The following is a 22,489-nucleotide window of genomic DNA, read 5'->3' as shown; positions in this document are numbered from 1 at the left end:
CTCTAATCACATTACCCCTCTTTTGCTCACTAACTCAGGGATTATGGAATTTAGTTTTTAATCTCATCATGAGGGCCTTGGAAACAGCATCTCCCTCTGCAAAAGGACAATGTCTCTGAGGAGAAAGCTGGAGGAAATTTGGAGTGAGCTCTTCTTGTTTCTGGCCCCATCTCTTAGGCCCAGCCAGCCAGAGGTGAAGGGCTCTGGGGTTCTCAGTCTGCTCTCTGAGCTGCTTAGGTCCACAAAGTCCCTGGCAGCACACAGCCTTGGCACTCACACTGCTGCTGACACAGCTTTAACATCATTGCCCATCTTTGCCCTCCTGGCCTGGTTGTCCATAGAGCCTGGATGTTCATTCTGTCCCAGAGAAATGGGAACCCCAGGTCAAGCTTGTTCTTTTCCCAGTCTCGAGCAGGGACCAAAGAAACAGCCATGTTATGTCTCCAGCATTTCAGATTGGCAGCTGACCCAGAAAATCAATTGCAGTCACAGCCTTACGTAGTGCAGAATCAGGTAATATTCAGTATGACAGTGACTATGTCTGGCCCATGTGGAGCTTAGACACCTGCAGAGGCTGCTTTCTCTGTACTGCCTTATTTAGCACTTTATAGCTCTTTACATTCTCCAAATTAATCTCATTTTCTGTGCAGGTTTATTTAAAACAGAGATGTAGTGAGTTAAGAGAATACCAATTTTTTTTTTTTCCTTTTTGGCACAGCAGTTCTACAGACTGGTCTTAGATGAAGTTCAACTAATTTATATAGTAACAATAGTGAGCTGATATTTCCTCTGATACTGAGATTTGGCAGAGAGGACCAGAAGGAAGTGTTTCAATCCAATATGTAAGACAACAGCAAAAGGGAAAAAAGAGATTTCCTCTTTATTATGTGAGGAGAATAATATATTACAAATAATTTCCACCCATTAAAATGCTCTTTTGTTCTTGCAGCCTGGTTTGGGATTTGTGGTCAGTCCAGTTTTGATCACTGTAATATCTTTGCAACATTCCATCTTTGTTTCCTCATATCCATAGCTTGCTTTTGCTTGTGTTCCATCTGATCCCAGCTGTTGACATTCAAAGATCATTAATCAGGACACTTATTACTAAAGAGCAATGGTCAGAGTTTGGCCTGTTCCGGCCCAGCTGCTGTGGCTGGATTTTTGTGGTCCCCAAATCCAGTCTTTTCTGGATAACTCTGTCTTTAATCAACTGACCAACTATAATTTAGTCGCAACACCGGTGGGCCAACTTCCTTAAACAGAGCTATTTAAATAATTTTTGTGTAATTTTGCAAATCCTAAGGTTAAATTTCAGGTTTAGAAGCTTCCCACAGAGTTTGCAGAAAATAACTTTGTGTTGTTCTCTCAGCATTTTCAGTGTCTGCTTGAGTTATCACTCTGATCTTTAGATTCTACATTTTGGCACACTCAACTGGAGAAAGAAGAAGGAAATATTTCGTTGGTTTTTTTTTTTTTGCACACCACCAGCCACACAGCAATGTTATATAAGTTCATGTAAGGCAGATTTTCTTTACAGAAGTACACGGCTGCTTTTGCTTGGTTTGTACCACAGGCATTAGGAAACTCTATTAGCAGCTCATCCCTGTGAGCATTATTTCAGCCTCAGAGCTCTGAAGGGCTTCTGTTGTTCATGAACCACACACAAAAGAAGGTCTGAATTGCTCAAAGGTTTCTCCACTGGAAGTGTGCCATGAAGCCTGATGTGTGTCTGATTTGGACACCACAGGGCAGCATGCAGCTAAGCAGCAGAAGGGACCAGGAGAGATGCTGCCAAGTCCTGTGGAACACAATACCAGGTCCCTCAACATGGTAGAGGAGAGGGAGATTTTTGGAATGCCAAGGTTTTCAGAACAATCAAGGAATTGCATTAAGTACTGTGATGACTCAGGAAAGGGCTGATTCCCAACCACTGATTTTTGATAGCTTCCGAACATGCCAAATGCCAAGAGTTGTTCTCTCCTCCCTGTTTTCACTTTCATTGTAGCTAAAGTCAAGAAGCCCAGAGGTCTGAACACCAGACCATAAAGTCCTGGGAATTAAAATTATCCAAATAATAAGCAGTATTTAAAAAGTTGTGTTTCTGATCAGTTCAAATTTTTGGTTGATTTATCTTCATTTAAACTAACTGCTATCACAATAAACCTCTCCTTCTGAGAAGCAATGGAGTTTAAATTCTACAAGGACTTCTGTCTAAAATGATATTTTCTGTGTTTTTTTCTTATTTAAGTAGAAATTTACAGTAGCAAAATTTTGATTTTGAAATAGAGAATAAAGTTAGAATGGGCAATTTAAAATTCTATATTCAATAGTTACAGCGTGTGAGTCAGGGGTCCATTCCCAATGAGGTTTCTTCTGTTGAAAGTTAGTGCTTTTCATGAGCTACTGATACTCTGGTAGATAGTCGATGGCATTTTTCTTTTTCTGCAAAACAACACCTTACCAGTGTAAGTGGAACTTCTTACTGATGAGCAAGCTACAGTACTAGTTTTTACTCAGCTTTTCATCTGAATTTATCTTGTATACTAATAATGCACTTTTTCTGTGTCAACTCTCCATCAGATCATAAGAACATTTTCTATTAACCTTGTCCATTCTGCTCAAGTGGATTTCATGGGTGAGAAGGGCTCAAGGAACCTACTATGGTTCTCTGATTCTGGCTAACTGAAGTTCATCAGTATTCATGATTATGATGTCTTTTTCACATTCTAAGCCCTGACAAGTTTGTAATAAAAAGCTCCCACATACTCAGGTTTTCTGAGGTGAGTCCTCTCCTGGACTGTGCAAATTTTTAAGGCCAGAATTTCCAGATGGTAACTCTAATGGCTCACATGCTTTAATGTGGACACTAGCTATATTGTGTTTCTTATAACTCAGTGACTCAGATATAATAAGTCATTCCAGAAATTCAATTTTTTTCTAAAATAGTGTTGCATGAATTGGAAAATCTGAGTGTTGCATTAATTTGGCTGCTCTTATCTGGAACCTAAACATCCTTGGGATTTCCAACAATCACTAGCCAGGCATGTGCATGCTGCTCTTCACCTGTGCACGGGAATTCTGATGCTGTCAGGACATCCCAGTCTTCTTGAACATGAACTGTACTATACATTCATTTTCAACTGTGTAATAAGCCTTCAGAAGGTCCCTGGCAAGGGTCACACAGTGCCCACATGGCCTTTGCAGCCCCAGAAATTCTATATACCTTCAATTTTTCAGATTTATTGAATATACAGCCAGTGTTCAGAACTTTTACATCAGGAAATTTTGCCTGGCAACAACTCTTCTACATAACCCAAGCTCCTGGCCCCCTGGATTGTCTAAATTACAATAGACATAGGTGGAAACAAAACTGCCACCAACTTTGTAACTGCAATGAGGTTTTTGCATAGTAAAAATGGTCCATTTTACTTCTACTGACTGACTTAACACTGTGTGGTTGCTTCACTAGAAAAACTAGCCCTGTTGAGGAAATAATTCTAGTGAATATTTAAAGCTTATATGTGACCTTTACTTCATTCTTTATTTCTCCATTTCATTCTTTTTACTTTATTCATAAACTAGTAGCCTACCAAGCTATTGTAAAAATAGTTGGAAAATGAAATGCATCCTGTCTTCATGCTAATGTTTCCAATCCATGCAACTCTATTTCAGTAGGAATTTGAATTTCTGGAATGACTTATTATATCTGGTCACTGAGTTATAAGAGACACAATATAGTTAGTGTCTACTTTAAAGAACAAGGACTGATGTCTCTTCAAAACTATTTTTTTCCTTCTGAGAAAGTGTTCTTTCCTCCTGAGTTAAGCTAAAGATGCTCAAGTACTTTAAGTTTTACAGTATATATTTATACATTTCTTTTGAGCATCCTAATGCATTTTTAACTTTCAAATTCCATGTAAAAAAACCAGTAATTGTTATGTTTCAGAAATTCCTGGTTCTACTACAGATGCTTAATTATAAGATATAATAAGTTATAATAATAAGATGCTTCTGAGGCAGATATTTGGTGGGTGTATTAGCTATTTATTGGCCTTTAATCTGGAAAGCATCAGGTTTCATTGTCTTACTGTTGATGTCTCTGAGCATTATAACTTGCCTGTAAATTGTCTGAAGTGAAGGGCTGTTTATTTTTAAGACATATAAATTAATTAGTGAAAGGTCTTGTTTTACTGTAATTTAAAAGTATTTCAGGACTTATATTTTGCTCAGTTGCTTTGTAAAAAATATAAAAGAGAGAAAGAGGAAAGAATGAAAATCAGACTACAAAATATGAAAGAGAAGATAAATAAAAGCTCTGTAAAGGCCCCAGTCTTGTTCATGGAAATTGTGCTGTTCACTTAAATGGGAGCAGGAACTTGCCCTTTAGCAGAATGCCCTTTTGCTTACAAGATATGGAACTGTCATTATGTAAAGTGGTTTTTGTGTTTGCCATATTTTTTTTGTCATTCAAGAGCTAAAGACCCCCAGGCTAGCATTAATGTCTAATAGAAATTTTGTAAACCTTTTACTTTCAGTGACAATTTGCACTCTGTCCTGCTGTCAAAAAAAGGGTCTTTAGTAAAGATAAACATGAGCTGTTCATGTCTGAGAACTTGGCAGAGGATGAAAACTGGAGTCTCAGTTCGGTGTCTGATGCACAATAGGTGATTTCACAAAGCACCTTTGCAATTTGACAGCTTTGTTTGCAAGAGACCCCAGGATTCAATGAGCCTATAGTGAATTGCTTAACATTACCCCAGAGAGACCTGCTTCTGTAGGTCAAATCTAAAGTGACTTCACTACAGTACCACACTTTTTTGTGCTGTTTTGGCCCTAAGAGTAGAACAGGACACATCTAGCTCAACTCAGTAGATATTTCAGTCTGTAAGGTATCTCTGGGTGTTTACATGTGTTTAAATGTGTTTACATTTCTGAAATCTACTGAAGAACTCGGGGAATATAGATATGACATTTAATGAGAAACTTTCAAATTACTTTTCTTAACCTAAAAAAAGTTATTCAAAATCACCCAACTAAATCTTACTGTAGATACTGTGGGTTATGTTTAGGGAATCAGAACTAATACCACCCTGGGTTTTTCTACTCTGGCTATAACCTCTTAAAAGTTTTTATCATCAGTATTTAGTGGAGACTGCAGTATCTGTACCCTATGCTTTTGAGGTTGGTGAGCGAGCTGCAGAAATGGAATGAAGGCTGCACAACGTCAGGGACACTGAGAAGGAATTAGGCAGCTGATTCCAAGCTCTGTGCAGGGACACACAGCCTCTGGCCAAACAGGAAAGAGCTCCCCTAGCAGCACACAGAGAGAGGAGGGTAGTAACGAAGAAGAATGGAGGTTTGGAAAGGCAAGGACCTGCAGGAGGATAACACTTCCCCTGAAGGCTGAGGTGCCATCACAGAACCACTTCCCCGCTCTGGAGAGTGAAGAGGAAAGACCTGTCAGATCAGGATTGCTGCTGAAACTGAGTAAGGCAGCTCCATCTACTCCCTGTGTAACAACCTGTGCAGCTGAGAAAAGGGGACTCGTGGGAGCAGTGGGTGACTCTTCTGCCAGGTACACAGGGAGGCACCCATGCGCTCGAAAGAGAGGTGCTGCTTACCAGGATTTGTGTCATGGGTGTCACTGACAGACTGCCAACCCTCACACAGCCCACTGACTAATACCTGCTGCTGTTGCTTCACATTGGTACAGCCAGGAGCAGCTGGAGTGGGCCCAGAGGGGATCACAAAAATGGTCAGAGGGCTGGAACACCTCAGCTATGCAGACAGGCTGAGAAAACTGAGGCTGTTCAGCCTGGAGAAGAGAAAGCTCTGGGTACCTTACAGCAGCCTTCCAGTACCTAACAGGAGCCTATAGGGAAGCTGGAGAGGGACTTTTTCCCAGGGTGTGTAGTGACAGGACAAAGGGAAATGGCTTTAAGCTAAGAGTAGGTTTAGCTTAGATATTAGAAGAAAATACTTTTGTATGAGGTTAGTGAGACACTGGAAGTTGTTGCCCACAGAAATCGTGGATGCTGCATTGCCAGAAGCATTCAAAGCCAGGTTGGACAGGGCTTTGAACAGCATGGTCTAGTGGAAGACGTCCCTGCCCAGGGTAGGGAGGATGGAACAAGGTCCCTTCAAACCACTCTGTGATTCTGTGAACATCATTCTGTAATGTAGAAGATCTCTGCTTTGATACTCCATGAGACACATGTTTAGTTGCTGTATTTATTTGATGAATTCATAATTAATTCACATATAATTTTATATTGCGCTTGTACAGTGTGAAAACTAATAGGATTAAAAGGTTGAAAAAAATTATATGTTCAAAAAATAAACTTCTTTCATAAATGCGTTGGATAATTTGTGATATTTATCTGTTTGTTACCCTAGGCTAGGGGTAATGGGAAGCTGTTTTTTCAGCACTTATGGATAACCTAACCCTTCAGTATGCTTAGGTTCCACGAGGTGGGATAACTGTGATGGGACCCTTACCTGGAAGAGATCACTGCAGTTCGATGCATGTTAATTGCAAATAAAAGTTATGCTGTGTTGTGGTACCATTTAAGCTATGTTATGCTGTATTGTGGTACCATTTAGAATGGAACTTTTAAAGACTGAACATACCATGTCAAAGTTTTAAGAAAGAAGAGGCATGAATAGTTAAGAACAATATAGTTTATCAGCCCCATGTAATGAAAATACGGTAAATAGTGATCTGTTTCTCTGTCCAGCTGTACTACTTGCAGGAGTAAGGATCACACAAATGAGGATTTATGGGCTACTATTTCAAAGCACTAAATAGAAGTGTTGAACAATAATATTTTCCAGAAATGTCTCCATCTGGCACTTTTTACCACAGTACAAGAAACAGCGGACTGAAAGCATGCCTTTCTCTTTGGCATATTTTCCTTCAGATGACAAACCTACTTATGCATGCTAGGAAGAAAAGAACATACTCTTTTAAGTAGAGGGCTGCATTAAGGAGGGCAGATCTATGTGAAAAATAATCTAAAGTTGGTATATTAAATTTTAATAATTTAATAAATATTTTAATAATAATTGCCTGGACCAGGATCCCTTTACAGTATTACAGGTAGCACTTTTGTGTCTTGTAAGTCATCCCTGCAAAGCAGGAGTATAGCATGTCTCAAATTTAACAACGTGAAAACCAGAGATGCAGCCTGTTACTTCCAGTTGCAACTATTTATTCCTGTAAGTCACCATCAAAACTTGCAGCAGAGATCACAGACAAGATACGAGATTTGTACTGCTTCATGGATTGGACCTGAAAATCGACTCTTTCACTCACTGGGTTAGCTCTACCCTTGGAGAATTTTGGAGAGTGAAAATTACTTAGAACATTATGAAAGCTACAACCTTTCTTGACTTTTTCTGAACTTTTTAAGCTAGATTATCTATCTAACCTTTTGAATTAAGGCACTAGCAGAACTTAGGCAGCATGAGAGAAGAGCTTTGTTGGAACTTGAAAGAAAACCACAGTATGAAGTGAAAGCAACGTGACACTGCAGAACCACCACAAACGTTCTTTCATGACTTCTATTGTGCTCTCTCCTTGAAGCACTTCAAAACCAAATCTACTCCCACAGTTTTTGTGACTGTACCCTTAGTTTAAAGCAAGAACAGAAACCATTGTGTTTGTCTCATCTACAGTGGTTGCCAAATCTTGAGATGGAACCCAGAGTTTTTTCCTTCTGTTAAGTACAAGAATAATGCTGATATTCTAGCTAGTAAACAATGCCTCAAGTAAATGAAAAAAAAATTCTGGATTCCTGTCTAGATTTCAGATTTTGATCACCTGTTTTATTCCAAAGGGTTCAGTGTTTATTTCAAACAGAGAAGCTGAACAAATGCTTTATTTTTAATTATGTTAGATAGAAATATCTTAGAAGTTTGACAAAGCATTATGCCTTACTAGAACAAAAAGAGCAACCTGAAACTTTACAAATGATGAATGCTGCAGTGCAACTCCCAGTAGAAAATCTCAGGATAGGGCACAGGCAGATCAGATTAGGTTTATCTTTGATCAAGAGCCAAAAACATCAGGAGATAATGATAATAATTTTGTATTCTTTTGTTTTCATAAAGAACATGAGATAAGCATTGGAAACAGTTATTATTTATATTATATTAGGAATTCATTATTAAATTACTTTATTTAAAACAAAGCTAAGACTGAGTGAAATAAAATTGGATAAGGTTCTGCCATTCTTACTCTTAATATTCAATTAATTATCCTCTATTATTTCATTTTTCAACCTAAAAAACAAAAAAACCCAACACCTTGAAACCAAAAAAAACTGCCCAAAACTTCTAAATGAAATATAGTCTGATACCTGGGCACAGGTCCACTTTTAATGCTGCAATTGACTTCAACAGGTTTTGTTTTTTTTATTATTTCAGACTCAGCAACTGAATCTCCTGTCACTTAAACACAGTATTAATTCACAAAGATTCAATTTCCATTCCAGTGTAACTTCCAAATAGAGACGACTTGTGGTTTTTTAGCTGATTTATTTTTCTTAATTAATGCATTCCAATCTGTGCTGCAAAGAAGAGTCCAAAGGTGAACCTTACCTATCTTTACAGAACTGTTATTACAGACATGTATAGGTATCAAGGTGATAGGATCCTGTGTGTGACTGGAAACAGGGACAACTAAAAATCTGAGCATGAACCTTTGTTGCAGGGGGTTTTGTATGCTGGTAGTTACATTTTTTCCAGGTATGGTCCATTTTTAATAACATTTCTGCAGAAAGCCAGAAATTTCTTGAGAGGAAAAGGGGATCCAGATTAAGCTTCGTATGCTTCAGTAATGATTAGGGAGAACACCCTGTTGGAAGTTCACGACTGTTTCTGTTAGTGAACATATATATAAGGGGGCATTTTGTGAAGGACTGGGGAACTGCATGCTCCTGTTACAGGTGGATTCTTAATTGACGTTGGAGGAAACTTGTTCCAATCAGTAATATGGGATGTCAAAGTTCAAGTATATGTTTTGTACACGATGTGCTCAATCTATAACTATTTATAAACATTGAAATCACAGGTGGAACATGGATCTCTCACACTACTATATTCATACATGATAAAAAAGTTGCACTGCAATTCAGGAAAGAAAGCATGGTCCCATTTACACGTAGCTACATGTAGAAAAGAGCCATCTCAGGGCCAATAGAAAATGTAAAAGATAAAGCCTACTTTTTGCTTATCCTATGAAGTTTCTGACCAGTGTATTCAGTTAATTCAGTTACCTTTCTACCATCATTCTTATGAAGGTCCACAATCTTCCTTCATTTTTTTGCTAGAATACATTCAGCCAGCTGTGGTTTATCTCATACTCATTTGCCTCCCTGCTCCCACACTTTCTTTTGTTCTGTAAACCACATGGGCTTCCTTCCTCAGCAATGACAACTGTTTCCTTGCCCCTTCTGTCTACTACTCTTTAAGACTTCCCCTCAAAGAATGTGCATCTAAGAAACTAATATTTAAAATTTTTGACACTTTGACCTTTACTGACATTTGGGAGGCTTGGCATCTCTCTCTGAGAGTCACATCTCAGCATCCCATACACTCAGGCTGTATTTCTCATCAGCATGCTTGGCTTTAGCTTCTTGCAGTTCTGATTAGTCAGGAGCAAGGTCTGAAGGCAAAAGAGATGGGGAGGAAAAAAACACAGCTTGGAACAAAAACAAAAGTTACTGCAATCTGCAGAAAAACAGGCCATCTCATGGGCAGAGCAATCTACATTCATGGAATCACAAGAGGGCTTGAGTTTGAAAGGAGCTAACCCTCCGACCCCACCATGGGCAGGGATGCCTCCCAGTCAGATCAGGTTGCTCAGTTCCCCGTCCAACCTGGCCTTGAACACTTGAAAGGATGGGACATCCATAGAATGGGACATTCCCAGAAGTTTTTTTCATTTTGTCAAGATATTTCTGACCTGACACTGGTGTCTGTGTATGTGTCTGTGTATATATATATATATATAGACATATACAGGTAGATCTATTTTTATATGTTTGTGTATGAACATGAATGTGTCTATCTAAAACAATACTTTCAGACAGCCTGATTTTTTTTATATCTTTAGCCTTTCATTTTCTCATGCAGGAGCTCTCATGCTCAAGTTCTTGCTTGTCTGTCTACTGATCATTCCCCACATAGGCTCCTTCTCTTGCCTCCTCATGAATTTGATTCTTGGCTCATTTTGTTCCTCGTTGTCCAAGGTACTACTGCAAAATTGCCTGTCCCAGGTATTGACTCAGCCATGTTACTTTGCCATCACTTTAGAATCTTTGTTTTGATGTTTCCTGAGTTTCAGCTTCCCAGGATTGCTTTGAACAGCCTATACAGTGATACTTTGCTTCTGCTTCTCCCTTGATCTTGTCATTGTCTCAGTGCTATCATTTTCCAAATAAAAATCCATTTTTCATATTTCATCATCTTATAGAAAATGTTTAGTGTTCCAGGGCAATGTTACTTCAGGCTGAAAGACAGCTCTTCCAAAACTGTGAAGTATAAATTTTTTGCCTTTTCAGAATGTATTTGTCAAGGAATTTAAAAATCATTATAATAAAAAAGGGCATCCATTTTTGATCCCTTAATGCTATGCTCTTTGTTTGAAATGTTTTGCTACTTTTGGGGCAAGACTACATTTTTGTTTTGTATTCATACAGTATCTAGCAGAGCAGACTTCTTCTATGGGACACCACTCTGTAGTGGGAGACAGAGGAAAGAATGCAGTATGTCACTTTATTTTCTGATAAATCAATTGCTTTATCACAGGTGTTTCAAAACTAATGACTAATTTCAGTTTTGGATCTACCATATAACAGTATAGTAAGTATTAAAAGCTTCAGTGAAAAAATTCTAAATGTTAGTTTCATGATTTTTTGGCTTACAAACATTTGGGACAGTTCTCTAATCATGAATTATGGTTTTAAAAGCATGCTCTATAATATTTATATATCAAGTTGATAAATTAGTTTAATTTTAACCAATTATCACTCATCAGTAATCAATTAATCATCTGTGAGCTATGGAAAATTATCACTATTTTTGTTTTAACCTAAATTCTCTAACATTTTAAAAAGGCAGTATTTGAATTAGTGTCCCTGGAGGGAATATTTCAGTGCTCAGCTCTGCTTTTAATTACTATAACTTTCTTTTAATTTCACAGTTATTCACTAGAAACATTTTATTTACAGATAAAATTCTCATACACTGAAGAAGGAAAGAGGCATTAGCAGGCTCAAAATTTAGTGTTTGGTCCTTTCTTATGTGTTCATAATCACCATATTAATTGATTAATTGACTGTTTATTTGCTTTCTGTGCTTATTGTTTGGATTTTGCATGTTGTAGAGTGGTTTAGTTCAGATGGACTCCTGATGCTGAGTTACAGTCCTTATAATTATGAAGGAATTTAAGAGTGAGCACATGCTTATCCAACTTGATGAATTCCAGCCTAAGTTCTCTGAGCCATTCCAAGAGGCAACAAAAATACTCTTTCCTACCTGCAAGGTAAAAACAAGGCACTATCATCACAAATGGCAAAGTCTCCCTACCAAGATTTGATGAATTCACTGAGTTCTTGGCGTTATAGTTTGAAAGGAATTAGCCAAAGTACAGCTCTCTAGGATAGAACAGTTCTTGTGAACCTTCTTTAAAAGTGCTTAGAGGAAATGGGCTGGTTCATAGATATAAATGCATTTTTTTTTGATAATTTAGACCTTTGTAATTAATTTAGACTTATTTCCCAAACTTGACAGGCACACAAATATTGCAAATATGAGTGTGAAACTGTGCTAATACATGAATGTGCTAAAAATGTAAAGCTGCATTCACTGAAACACTTTTCTGTAATCTGTCATAAACTGTACTTTTACGTATCCTGTTGCAGCTAGTGATACTGCAGCAGCATATTGCAATGCAGTATGCCTTGTAATAATGTGTAGCACACAGTATCATATCTATTTTGGTGTGCTATGCAGTTATTTATAGTAGCACCCTGCAGTATTTTTGGGATACAACCAGTATTCACTGCAGCACATTCCAGCTGGGCTCAATACCACACTTTTTGCCTTAGGAGCAGTTGATGCTCAGGAATTTTGACAAGAATTTATTCTTGGCTTTTACTTCTCCTGTGGCTACAGGTTAGCTCCTTTCCTGGTCTTCATAACCCAGCCCCAGTGCAGGCTGGAGTCTCTGGAAAAGTGGCAAGTGCAATACAAAGTAAGCTCTGTGGGCAGCAGGGCCAACCAAGCTCCAAACAGAGCAGCTTTTTCCTCTATTAGTGCTCTAAATAAGTCCAGTCTCTTCTCATGCCCCACGGGTTCAGTTTTCCTTCCTTGCTATGCTTTCATGAAGACCTGTGGATGTCCTCAGTGCCTCTTCCTTTGCATGGCTACCAGCTGGGCAGGCAGCTGGGCAGCACAGGGGAGGTGTCCAGGGTACATGGATGCTTCAGCAGGCCCTGAGTCAGCTCAGTCCACACCATGGTTTTCCTCCTCAACAGGATCAGTAACAGAGCTCTCACTCGCCCATTCAACAAGAAACTTGAATGAAATTTGTGGAACTTAACCATATATGAGACTTCTGTCTCTGTTTATTTAAAGTTAGACATTCAGTTTGCAACTATGGTAAACATGGAAGGTAGCTGCATGGAAGCTAGCTGCGTGGAGGTGTTATAGGCAGTCAGGTCAAAGTTAGAGAGAAGGTTGAATTTAAATGAAACCCTGTTGGAAACAAGGGTTTTCTTCACTATCCACTATATTATCTCCCTCAAGAATGCTAAAAAACCTACTTTTTCACTCCCTCCTCTTCCCTCTTTCACCAGTACAATTCTACACAGTTTGAACCATTTTTTTCGCAGGGAGCAGCTGTTTAAAATATTTCTGTAGTTTCTGAACTTTTCTGAATGACCCAGTACTTCAAGAGACAGGTGTTCTGAGGATACTCACCATTCTACAGCTGTAGTTTGCTTATCCAGAAAAATATCATGCAAATAAAATACTTTTAAGTACCTGAAACTTAACCTTTACTTTTTCCAATAGGCTTTTAGTTTATGTTTTTGGGTTTTTTTTGTTTTTGGTTGTTTAATCCATGCCTTGGAAATGTGTCTTTCAAATCCAAGGCACCTGGAAAAACCAAACATTAACATTTCTGAGTTAAAGTTGCTTAATTTTCAGAGGGACTGCAAGACTTTCAACAGTCAACAGCCTAAAGAAAATAGTGTAGGCTCTAGAAACTTCTGAGGAAATTGTCATTTAGAGAAGTTTTGTGAGTAATTTCAGGTAATTTCAGACCTCATTAATAGGAAAGATGGTTCTGTCACTACTTGCTTCACGATAGCTTGTTATCCACCTCCTCACTGGTGCTGGCTGCTGCAATCACACACCTTGGAGAAGGATTTGCTTTCAGTAAGATTAATATTTTGATGTACTTGGCTATATGCCTCACATGCTCTAGTGCTGATGAAAGGGTGAGAGCAAGAATGACCCTTTTAACAATGGCATGTTCAGGTTACTTTAATAACTTTTGAAATTAAGTCACTAGCTGCCAAAAAAGAAAGAAAGAAAGAAAAAAAAAGTAAGGCAGATAAAGCAGCAGATAAGCAGATAAGAGTTTTTCTCTGTCTGGAGAAATGAGCTTAAGCAGAGTCCTTCCTCTACTCTGAAAAACAGTGTGGATTTTTATATTGAGGGAGTCTTTTCTGGAATGTCAGAACCAGTCTCTGAGTCACATACCACACACTGACTTAGCAATCTAATTCCTCTCTTTAAAATTGCATCTACCGTAAATAAAAGATGCAAGGATGCCATAAACTCTATCTGTATCAATTCATTTCTTTCTCACCAAGGAACTAACCCCACCCTGGAGTCCAGAACTTGCTGAGAATTCAGGAGCTGTGGCAGTATCACTCTGTAGTGCCATGGTAGGCCAGGTAAGGAAACCTGCATTTATAATTCAGTTTCCTGAACACAAGTATGTACTCATCCCATAATGAATACATTCCCCGTTGTCATGTGAAATAAGTGGTTTCAGTAAATGAGAGTATTTTTTTGTAATTTGAAGTAAAGTGAAACTTTTGGCCACATATGTAACTTTAAAATAGAAGAGAAGAAAGAGATTCATAGCAGAAATCATCATGACAGTTCAAAATTAGTAAACAGAACATCACTAAATTATCAGATGTAATGAGTAAGTAACATTAATTTGCATCTGGAGTTGACTGGCTGTTTTGCACATTGAATAATGTTTGACCAAAGAGATATGATCACACACCTCAGCATGAGATTTCCTGAAAACTGGCAACAGTTGTACAGTTGCTCTCTTCCCTCTTTTTTTTTTTTTTTGTTTTATCATCAAATGCAGTATAAGGTGCTGACTTTTTCCATTTTTTGTTAGTAAATTTTTCTCCTTTTAATATCACAACATCAGTGAAAATAGTGATCTATGTGAGTGTGTTTTAAAGTGCTAAAGGGATTTAGTGAGTCAGGATTACCTTGTAGTGAATCCACGAGATGCTGCCCTTGGCCTGGAGACCCCTGGCAGCTTCTGACCCTTCAGCACCTTGCTCTTCCCGCTCTGTCCCAGCTCATCAACCTCTCAGTTTTCCTGCTCAAAGTGTCTGTGGCGATGTTGCAAACTAGATCTCTTATACATGTTTAAAGGAAAATTCTTATTCCCTACTTTGTTCCTGAGGTTTAACCCACACCTGGCTTACAGTGTAGCTACACAGTGGTGCCAGTAGGATTAGAGAAGTGGGGTGGGCAAACCCATATTTCTTAAACTGGCCTTGTCATTGCAGCCAGAAAGTGACAGTATCATATTAGAGACTAAAGGACTCCTCATATTCAGTGTTGTTTGTGTTATTTGTATATAACCAGTCCCATTCAATGGGTAGAATTAACAGGTAAAGGACATTTGTAGTGCCTGTTCCCACCCCATGAAAACCAGCAAGTCCCAGTACATGAAGGGTGTCTGTGGAAGGCTTCTGGGTACTGCCCTGAGGCCAGTTTTGTATTTTCTCATGAAAGAGAATTAAGCCAATATTTCTTTTCTTTTTCTTTTGTAGATGAAAAAACTGAAATCCTCAGTGATGTGAAGTGGCAAAGGCCATAGAATAAACATCACTTCTTGGAATAGAAGTCAAGAAATAACTTACATGAAAAACTGTAGGGTTTTTTCCCTACCAGTCTGTGCTCAAAGTAATGCAGCTCTCATAATGATTTCTTCTTCTTTTCTGTTCTGGATGTTGCCAGTCAGGAATGTTTCTTCCTTAAGACTAGTAAGAAAGTAACATAGTAAACCTGTTGCTTTTAAAAGCGTGCTCATTACACCATGTGCACTATGCCATTTTCAGAATCTTTTAAAGAAGGGGTAAATTTTGCTATGCATAAGTATTTTTTTCACAAGAGAATTGGGATTGGCTGGGATCTCTCTGTGTGGGTTAAGTCAGGCATATGAATTTTGTTTTCAAAAACAGTTTTTCTTCCAGACAATGTCTTATTCCTTGAACAAACAGCAGTACCTTACAGGCTAAGAGAAATGGCTAGCACTGAATAAAAGTATTGGAGGGGAACATTTCACCTTTTACATATGACAAGTGTTAAAAACTAAAATATCTCTAAAGCCAGCTGGCAGAGTCAGGATGGTACAGTGCTAAATTTTGGATTTAGTGTGAGAATGATGTTGATAACACGCTGATGACTTGTTGTTGCTAAGTAGTGCTTAGTCTAAAACAAGAACTTTCTTTACTCCTTCTCCAGTCTTAAAATTTTATTGTCTATCGGATGTGCTAATTAGGAGACCCATACTGTATATCTTCAAAAGAATTAAGGATTTCACTCCAGCTAAGTGGGTTTGTTCAGCCTTGTGAAAAGAGGGCTTAAGGCAGACCTTATCATCATGTTTCAGTATTTAAAAGGTGACTACAAAGAGGATAGAGACTTCTTTTTACAAGCAGTCCAATGGAAAAATGAGGGGTAATGGGTACAAGTTACTTCTGGGGAGACTCTGATTAGACATGAAAGGAAAATTTTTCACAATCAGTGATTGGGATAATCTCCTCCGGGAAGTAGTGTTGGACTGCCCAGTGCTGGACAGTTTTAAGATTCTGCAGGTGAGGGTGCTGGACCATCTTGTCTAGACTGTGCTTTTGCCAGGAAAGTTTGGACCACATGATCCTTTAGCTCCTGTCCAACCTGGCTGCTGGTACTCAGACAAGAGCTGGGGTTAAACCATAAAAGTGAGAAAACATATTTTTGAAATTATTTTATGTGAGAAATGAAACCACTTTAACTTCTTCTTTGATTGGTAATGTCAGAAAAGAAAAGGAAAAAAACGACAAAAGAGATCAAAGTCTTGATCCTTACACTGTGGTATCTAGCAAATGAAAGCCCAAATAACCACATTAACATTACAGTCTTTTGTTAATTAAAAGCTGGATTGGGAGAACAAATGTTTTATTTCAGTTTGCTTTACAAACAATGAAGGGGTGAAATCCTACTTAAATAAAATCAATGGCAAAACTCATAGAAATCACAAGTTGATAATTCAGAAGAGTAAAGGATCCTTTGATGTTTGCCTTTCTAAGTGCCTACAAAAGAGCAACAATTCCAAAGACAACCATTGGGCCATTTCTGGTTTTCACTTCTCACAGTTTGCACGTAAGAAATATTCCCAAGGCCGCAAAAAAGATTTGTGAGAAACAATAAAACCAGACTCTTTGGTGAGGGACCAGTTGTCTCTGTTGGTCTCATTTATGTGATTCTGTTGTAATATATGATTACACATCTGCTGGCAGATGGAAATGTTTTACTAAATGGGAAAATATAGCTGATATCATAGGGATCATTTGAGATTTATTAGAAAGTTATCTGGTGCAGACATTTTCCCTGTAAAATAAACCCACACAAAGTCCTGCTAAATTATTCACCTTTTCCTCTGACAGAGTCTAATTTCTAAATCCCATCCTACTTCCTTAGACTTGGTCTTCCTCTTTCCTGACACCCAGTCTCGGACTCCTTGCCTGCTCAGATCCTTTTCCAGTTTTCCAGTAGTGGTCAGCATCCATGCCCCCAGATTACTATTTTCCTGCTTCTACATCTGTATTTATTCTGAACCTTTTCCTTTGGTTCCCAGACTGCTCGGACCTCCATGGATGCTCAACTATATTCGGTAAGGCCCTGCCATCCCACAGACCACTGTTCTGCTCAGGACTCTGCCCTCTCTGGTCTCTTGCCCTAGTGGTTCTACCCTGCAAAGCTTTATTTCCCCAGCTGTTTACCCAACACAGTAATTGCCAATTGCTCATCTCACTGTGTTGACTTTTCCTTGGTCCTTCTTCTGCTGTTTCTTCTTCCCTTCACCTTATCTTTCCACCATCTCCGCCCCTTTTTTGTTCCTGGGGTTATCATTTGCAGTATCTACGTTGTTATTTTACTCTCTCATTTGAGGCTCTCATCTGGTTGTACTTCCAGAGAGGCTTCCAGCTCACCCTGTTCTCAGGACCCTTTTTCATAGTGACTCTTTGCTCGCTCTGCTTTTCCAGTTATACATCCCCATTTCTTCCCAGCACCTCCTCTAGCCTCACCAGGAGTAATTTTTTTCCATTGCTAGTCTACCTAACTCCATCTATTTGTCATTTCTCTGTTTCTAACTTACAGTGCTTGTTCCATTTTGATTTTCAGTTGAACTTCTCTGCATTAACAAGTGTGTTCTGGGGGCAAGGAGAGACAAATTCTGCTTTTAGATCTGGAATATAACCCTGCCTTAGGTCATCAGGTGGGAGAAGTCATTACAAGGATATTGTAGGCGAGTTTGAGTAGCCCTGACCTGTACCATGATAGTACACATCTCATCTGGTCAGCTGGGAGTCTGGAGCTCAGCTGGTGTTGTCAGTCCTCAGAATTTTTAGTTGCAAAATTGTGATGTACAGTTTTTTTCGGATCTTGTTTGAATTTGGAAGGGCTGGCAGCTAAAGGCAAAAAAGCATACACCTGGCACAAACACCTCTCCTGCCAAATTTAAGTCCAGGTTTCAAAGCACTGAAGCAGCAGAGCATGACTTTTAGCCACTGATGGCAGCATATTTTCTGTAACTTGTTTTGTAAAATTAGCTGGTGGTTTTATCTGACATTTCTATAAAGATGAAAATTAAATAAAATCAGGCCAAGGAAATACTGCAACTGGAAACTTTAATTTGATATAACTGAAGTTTGACATTGCAGTATGTGAAATAAGGAGCTAATAATGGGAAACGTCAAATATGCATAATCATAGATGAAACTACAATCCCTGCTGATATGAGTAATAGCTTTAAAAAGTCTGAAATATGTTCTAAATAATTGTGGATAAGTTATGAATTGAGCTACATCTGATTCTTAACATTCATCTGATGCCTGGGTATAGCCCTTTGTATATAGCAAAACTACTTTTAATAACTTGCTGTGGGCAGACATTATAAATTCAGTGCATTCTAGGGCCAGGTGTGACCACAGTAACTGCAGAATCTGACCTCATGCAAGAGAGACTGCAACATTTTGCATACTAATTCTTTTACTTCACCTATAACTCACCGAGGAACAGGACGATAGCTGTTAGTGTATCTGAATCCAGCTATCCATATGCATGGACTCCAGATGGCTGTTTCCTGGGCTGGATTCAAGGGAAGAGGTCAAACCTAATGGCCTTAACAACAAGACTGTATCTTAATGGGAACACACCACTAGCAAAACATTCCAATTAACAGGGGATGTACTGAGCTGAAATAAATGGTTTCAAGTGATGATCAGCCTGGTGTGAAATTATAAACTCCATTGTTATTATCAAAATGACTAATTACAGCTCTGATGCATAATAGCACACCATTTTTTAAATCTGAGGGACTAAACTGAAAATGCATTTAGCCTTATGCAAAACCTCTAGGGAAAAATGAAGAGCACGTAATTTTTAGCTTGTATTTTTATTTAATTGGGGCATTATTTCAGTACAAAGTATGATTAGTAATTCTTTCCCCTTTCTCCAGTTTTTTTAAAAATTGTGTTTCCACCGGATGTCCTAATTAGGAGACCCATACTGTATACCCTCAAAAGAGTCAGGGATTTCACTTCAGCTAAGTACCATTTTTGACTGTGAAAAAAAAAAAAAAAGCACAGTTAAATGGGGGAGAGAAAACCAGGGCAGCCAGGCTATTCAAGGAAAACTGAGAAGTAGGCATAAGTTTTACATAAGCATTGTAATTCGTGTAGGTGGTTCTGTCTTCACAGTTTTCTAACACTGTATAGGACTAAATTATGTTAATTTCTTTTGTACTTCTTGGTAAAGCAATCCACACACATTTTAAGACTTTATCTTCCTTTTGCCCTACAGCTTTCATATCAAGCAAGTAAATGTTAAAAGCAGTTAAAAGCAAGTCTGAATCTGTCCTCTCCATTAATGGGTTTTTAATTTAAAGGTCTTTGAATCTTTCATCCCCATTAGATCAGCCCAGGAGCACTGAACCACAACTGTCTGATGCATGTGCTGGCAGACTAAGTCCCGAAAAAAGAGTGGCATTTCTTCCACCCTTGGTTAGATTCCTCAACCATTGCTGAATGACAGAAAATAAATCAGATTTTTCTATTTAGTGGAGTACATGAAATAGGTAAGGCTGAAGAGGCCTTGCAATTCCTTTTCAGTTTTGTTTACCTCTCACAAGTGCACTGAAAACTGAAAATATCCCTTAATAAATTACAGTCTTGTTCTTTGTCAAAGACTCCAGGTGAAGCAGAAAAGGTGTGATGTTTCTGTGACTGTATACTATCCAGAAATAATTTTATTCACTGGAGCTTGATATCATGCGGAAAATGAAAACTAAAAGAATAGATTAAATGAGGGTAATGGAAAACCTAGGTATCCATATTATTCACTCATGATTTAGAACATACTTTGAATAGTGCAGTCAAATGTACAAAACATTGTCATTTATGCTATGTCATATATGATAAAATTAGCTTCTAAAAATATATTTCATGAAGTTCTTTATATGATAAAAATTATTTATGGCTCAACTAATTATCTATAGATTTTCAGAATTTCAGTTATATTTATGATTTATAAAAATAAGTGTCTTAATTACATAATTAGAGAATAATTTAGTTTGAAAGAGACCTCTGGAAGTTATCTGGTCGGCAGCCCCTTTCACAATGAGGGCAAGTTGCCTAGTGACTATTTGGACTGTCTTCAAGGATAGAAACTCACAGCCCCTTTGTGCATCAACAGCCACCTTTGCTATGAGAGCGCGTGGTCAGCTCCTTGTCCACAGGATCTATGGAGCTTTTCTGCTGCTGTCAGGGTTAACAGCTATTTTTCCAAAATACGGAGTTTGCTTAAAGAAATTCACCAAGTTGTGAGACCCACTGCTTTTATTCTGATTCTCTTTTCTTTCATTTCCCTTTTCTTTCTTTCATTCACGTTTGATTTTCGTGCTAGTTGTTCGACCCTGAATCTCAAAAGCATTTTTGATGTACAAAATTCATTTGTACCTAAGACATTTCTGAGGTTACCTTTAGGGAACCAGATGAAACAAAGCAGACTTCTATTTACTTTGAAAAGCACCCAGCAGCTAGTGTCATACAGTGGAGACATACCACAGCATACATTTAATAATGAGAATGGACAACCTTAAAGGTCTGGACAAACCCATCAAGAACTATTGAAATCTTCTTTTTTTAGACACGCCATTTCAAAATTGCATTCAGAAGCAAGGCAGGGTTTTTTGGTTTTGGTTTGGTTTTTTTTGGGGTTTTTTTTGTAACATGTTTCTAAGGGGCTAGTTTTAGAAGTCTGAATTCAGAACCTTCATCCAGTAAGTTTTCATTTTGATCACATGTCAACAGACTGTGGCAAGGGCAAAATACCTGTTACGTCAAACCTAGGAATCTTTTGCTGTCTTCAGTAACCATGTATAGATTGTCTGAGAAATAGCTGATGCCACTCTAACATACAAGTAATAATCATTATCTTGAGCACCCAGACTACTTGCCTGAACAAAAATTCTACCATTGCCATACCTATTACCATTTTACCATTTTACCATTTTACCCTTTTACCATTTCACCATACCAATTTCGTATCCATAGTGGGAGGGGCCTTCTTGACTTTGCTGGCTTCTGATGGCTCTCATTCAAAGCCCATTGACTCAGTAGGAAAACTAGCATAGCCTTTAGTGCATATTTGATTAAAGGCACTTATCTTAGGGAAATTGACTAATCTATAAAATAAGGATCAGGATGTCTTTCTCTTGTAAAAGTAATTGAAATTCATATAGGGAAAGAACAAAGTAGGCATTATTACGCCTCTATCTCTATTAAGAAATTTTGTTTTATCAGTTTTTTTTTAATTAGTTAAATGAGTAATTTAAAGCATTTTAGGGCCTCATGTACTTGGCATGTGATTTGGTTCTTTCTCTTGAAGTAAGGTGGTTACTATGGAAACAAAGACTATGGAAGATTTGCATCACTGTTAACTTCATGAACAAATACATTGTTATGAAAACAAAGAAAACAGAGATATTGAATTTTAAAGTTAAATAAGTTCCTTATTAATTACAAAAATAGTGGATAAAAGCTAGTTTTATATATCCAATAGGAACCACTCTGGCAGAAACAATTTGAAAAAATGGAAGTTAATGGAAATGTCATTTCAATATTCAATAATATTATCTAGAATATGTAATTCCCAAAATGTATGTCCCATCTCTTGCATAAACAGTTGCAACAAATTGAAAGGCTTACCAACAGCAACTTGTTTTTCCTATCAGAGTGTAACAGCAAAGGCAATATAGGGCATGGTTCTCCTGGCCCCTCCTTAGCTATTTGCACAATTATTTCTTGGCCAACTCACAGACTTGCGTGTTTATGCATGGGGTGACCCAGCTCATGTGCAGAACTAAGGAGTCAAAAGCCCTCACTCTGGGAAAGCCTGACATTCTGAGGGTTTGCAAGTTGTGCCAGGCTTTGTTTTCCAAGCATGTGGAGATACAGGAAAGTGTGGACCAGGCCAGTAGGAATTAGAGAGATGTCAGTTCTCCTCTCCGGTACGGAACTCGCTTTGTTAATGGCACTGTAATGTTCAAAATCAGGGAACAGTTGCGTAGTTGAAATAGTTTCAGATGGGCAAATCAGCTCAAAATACAAGCCATGAAGCTCAGCAAGGTAGAATGACAGACCAAGCTAACCAGTAGGTTGATTTCACTGGAGACTTTGCTAAAACTAATCCATGTGTACACACATGCCCACGCACATGCACATAGGGCCATACTTAAAAGAATGAATCAGTTACAGATACAGCTCCTTTACTAATAAGAGTGGTTAATAAATCATCAATTGTAGAGCACTGCACTTCGGAAGGGACCTCCCAAGATGATCAACTTTTCACGTGAAAGGGAGCCCAGATGACTATGCAGACTATCTATCCA

At 38.2% G+C, this 22,489-nt stretch overlaps 1 protein-coding gene across 11 annotated transcripts in view; it reads left to right on the top strand.

Annotated features, from left to right (window-relative positions):
* The window catches only part of MID1 (midline 1), a 244,380-nt gene that overhangs the window by 161,378 nt on the left and 60,513 nt on the right, over positions 1-22,489 (top strand). For 10 of the 11 annotated variants that reach the window (XR_005259405.1, XR_005259404.1, XM_038157691.1 and 7 more), the window contains exon 3: positions 13,887-13,970. The exons of the other annotated variant lie outside the window; for it this stretch is intronic. Coding sequence is in view for 8 of the 10 variants with exons in the window: in XM_038157691.1 (XP_038013619.1) it covers positions 13,887-13,970 (84 nt within the window). In the remaining 2 variants the exon portion in view is untranslated. The remainder of the gene's footprint in view (positions 1-13,886; positions 13,971-22,489) is intronic. 11 annotated transcript variants of the gene reach the window in all.

This window comes from Motacilla alba, chromosome 1 (assembly GCF_015832195.1).
Source record: "Motacilla alba alba isolate MOTALB_02 chromosome 1, Motacilla_alba_V1.0_pri, whole genome shotgun sequence".
Taxonomy (NCBI): domain Eukaryota; kingdom Metazoa; phylum Chordata; class Aves; order Passeriformes; family Motacillidae; genus Motacilla; species Motacilla alba.
This window is presented reverse-complemented; position numbering and strand designations above follow the sequence as displayed.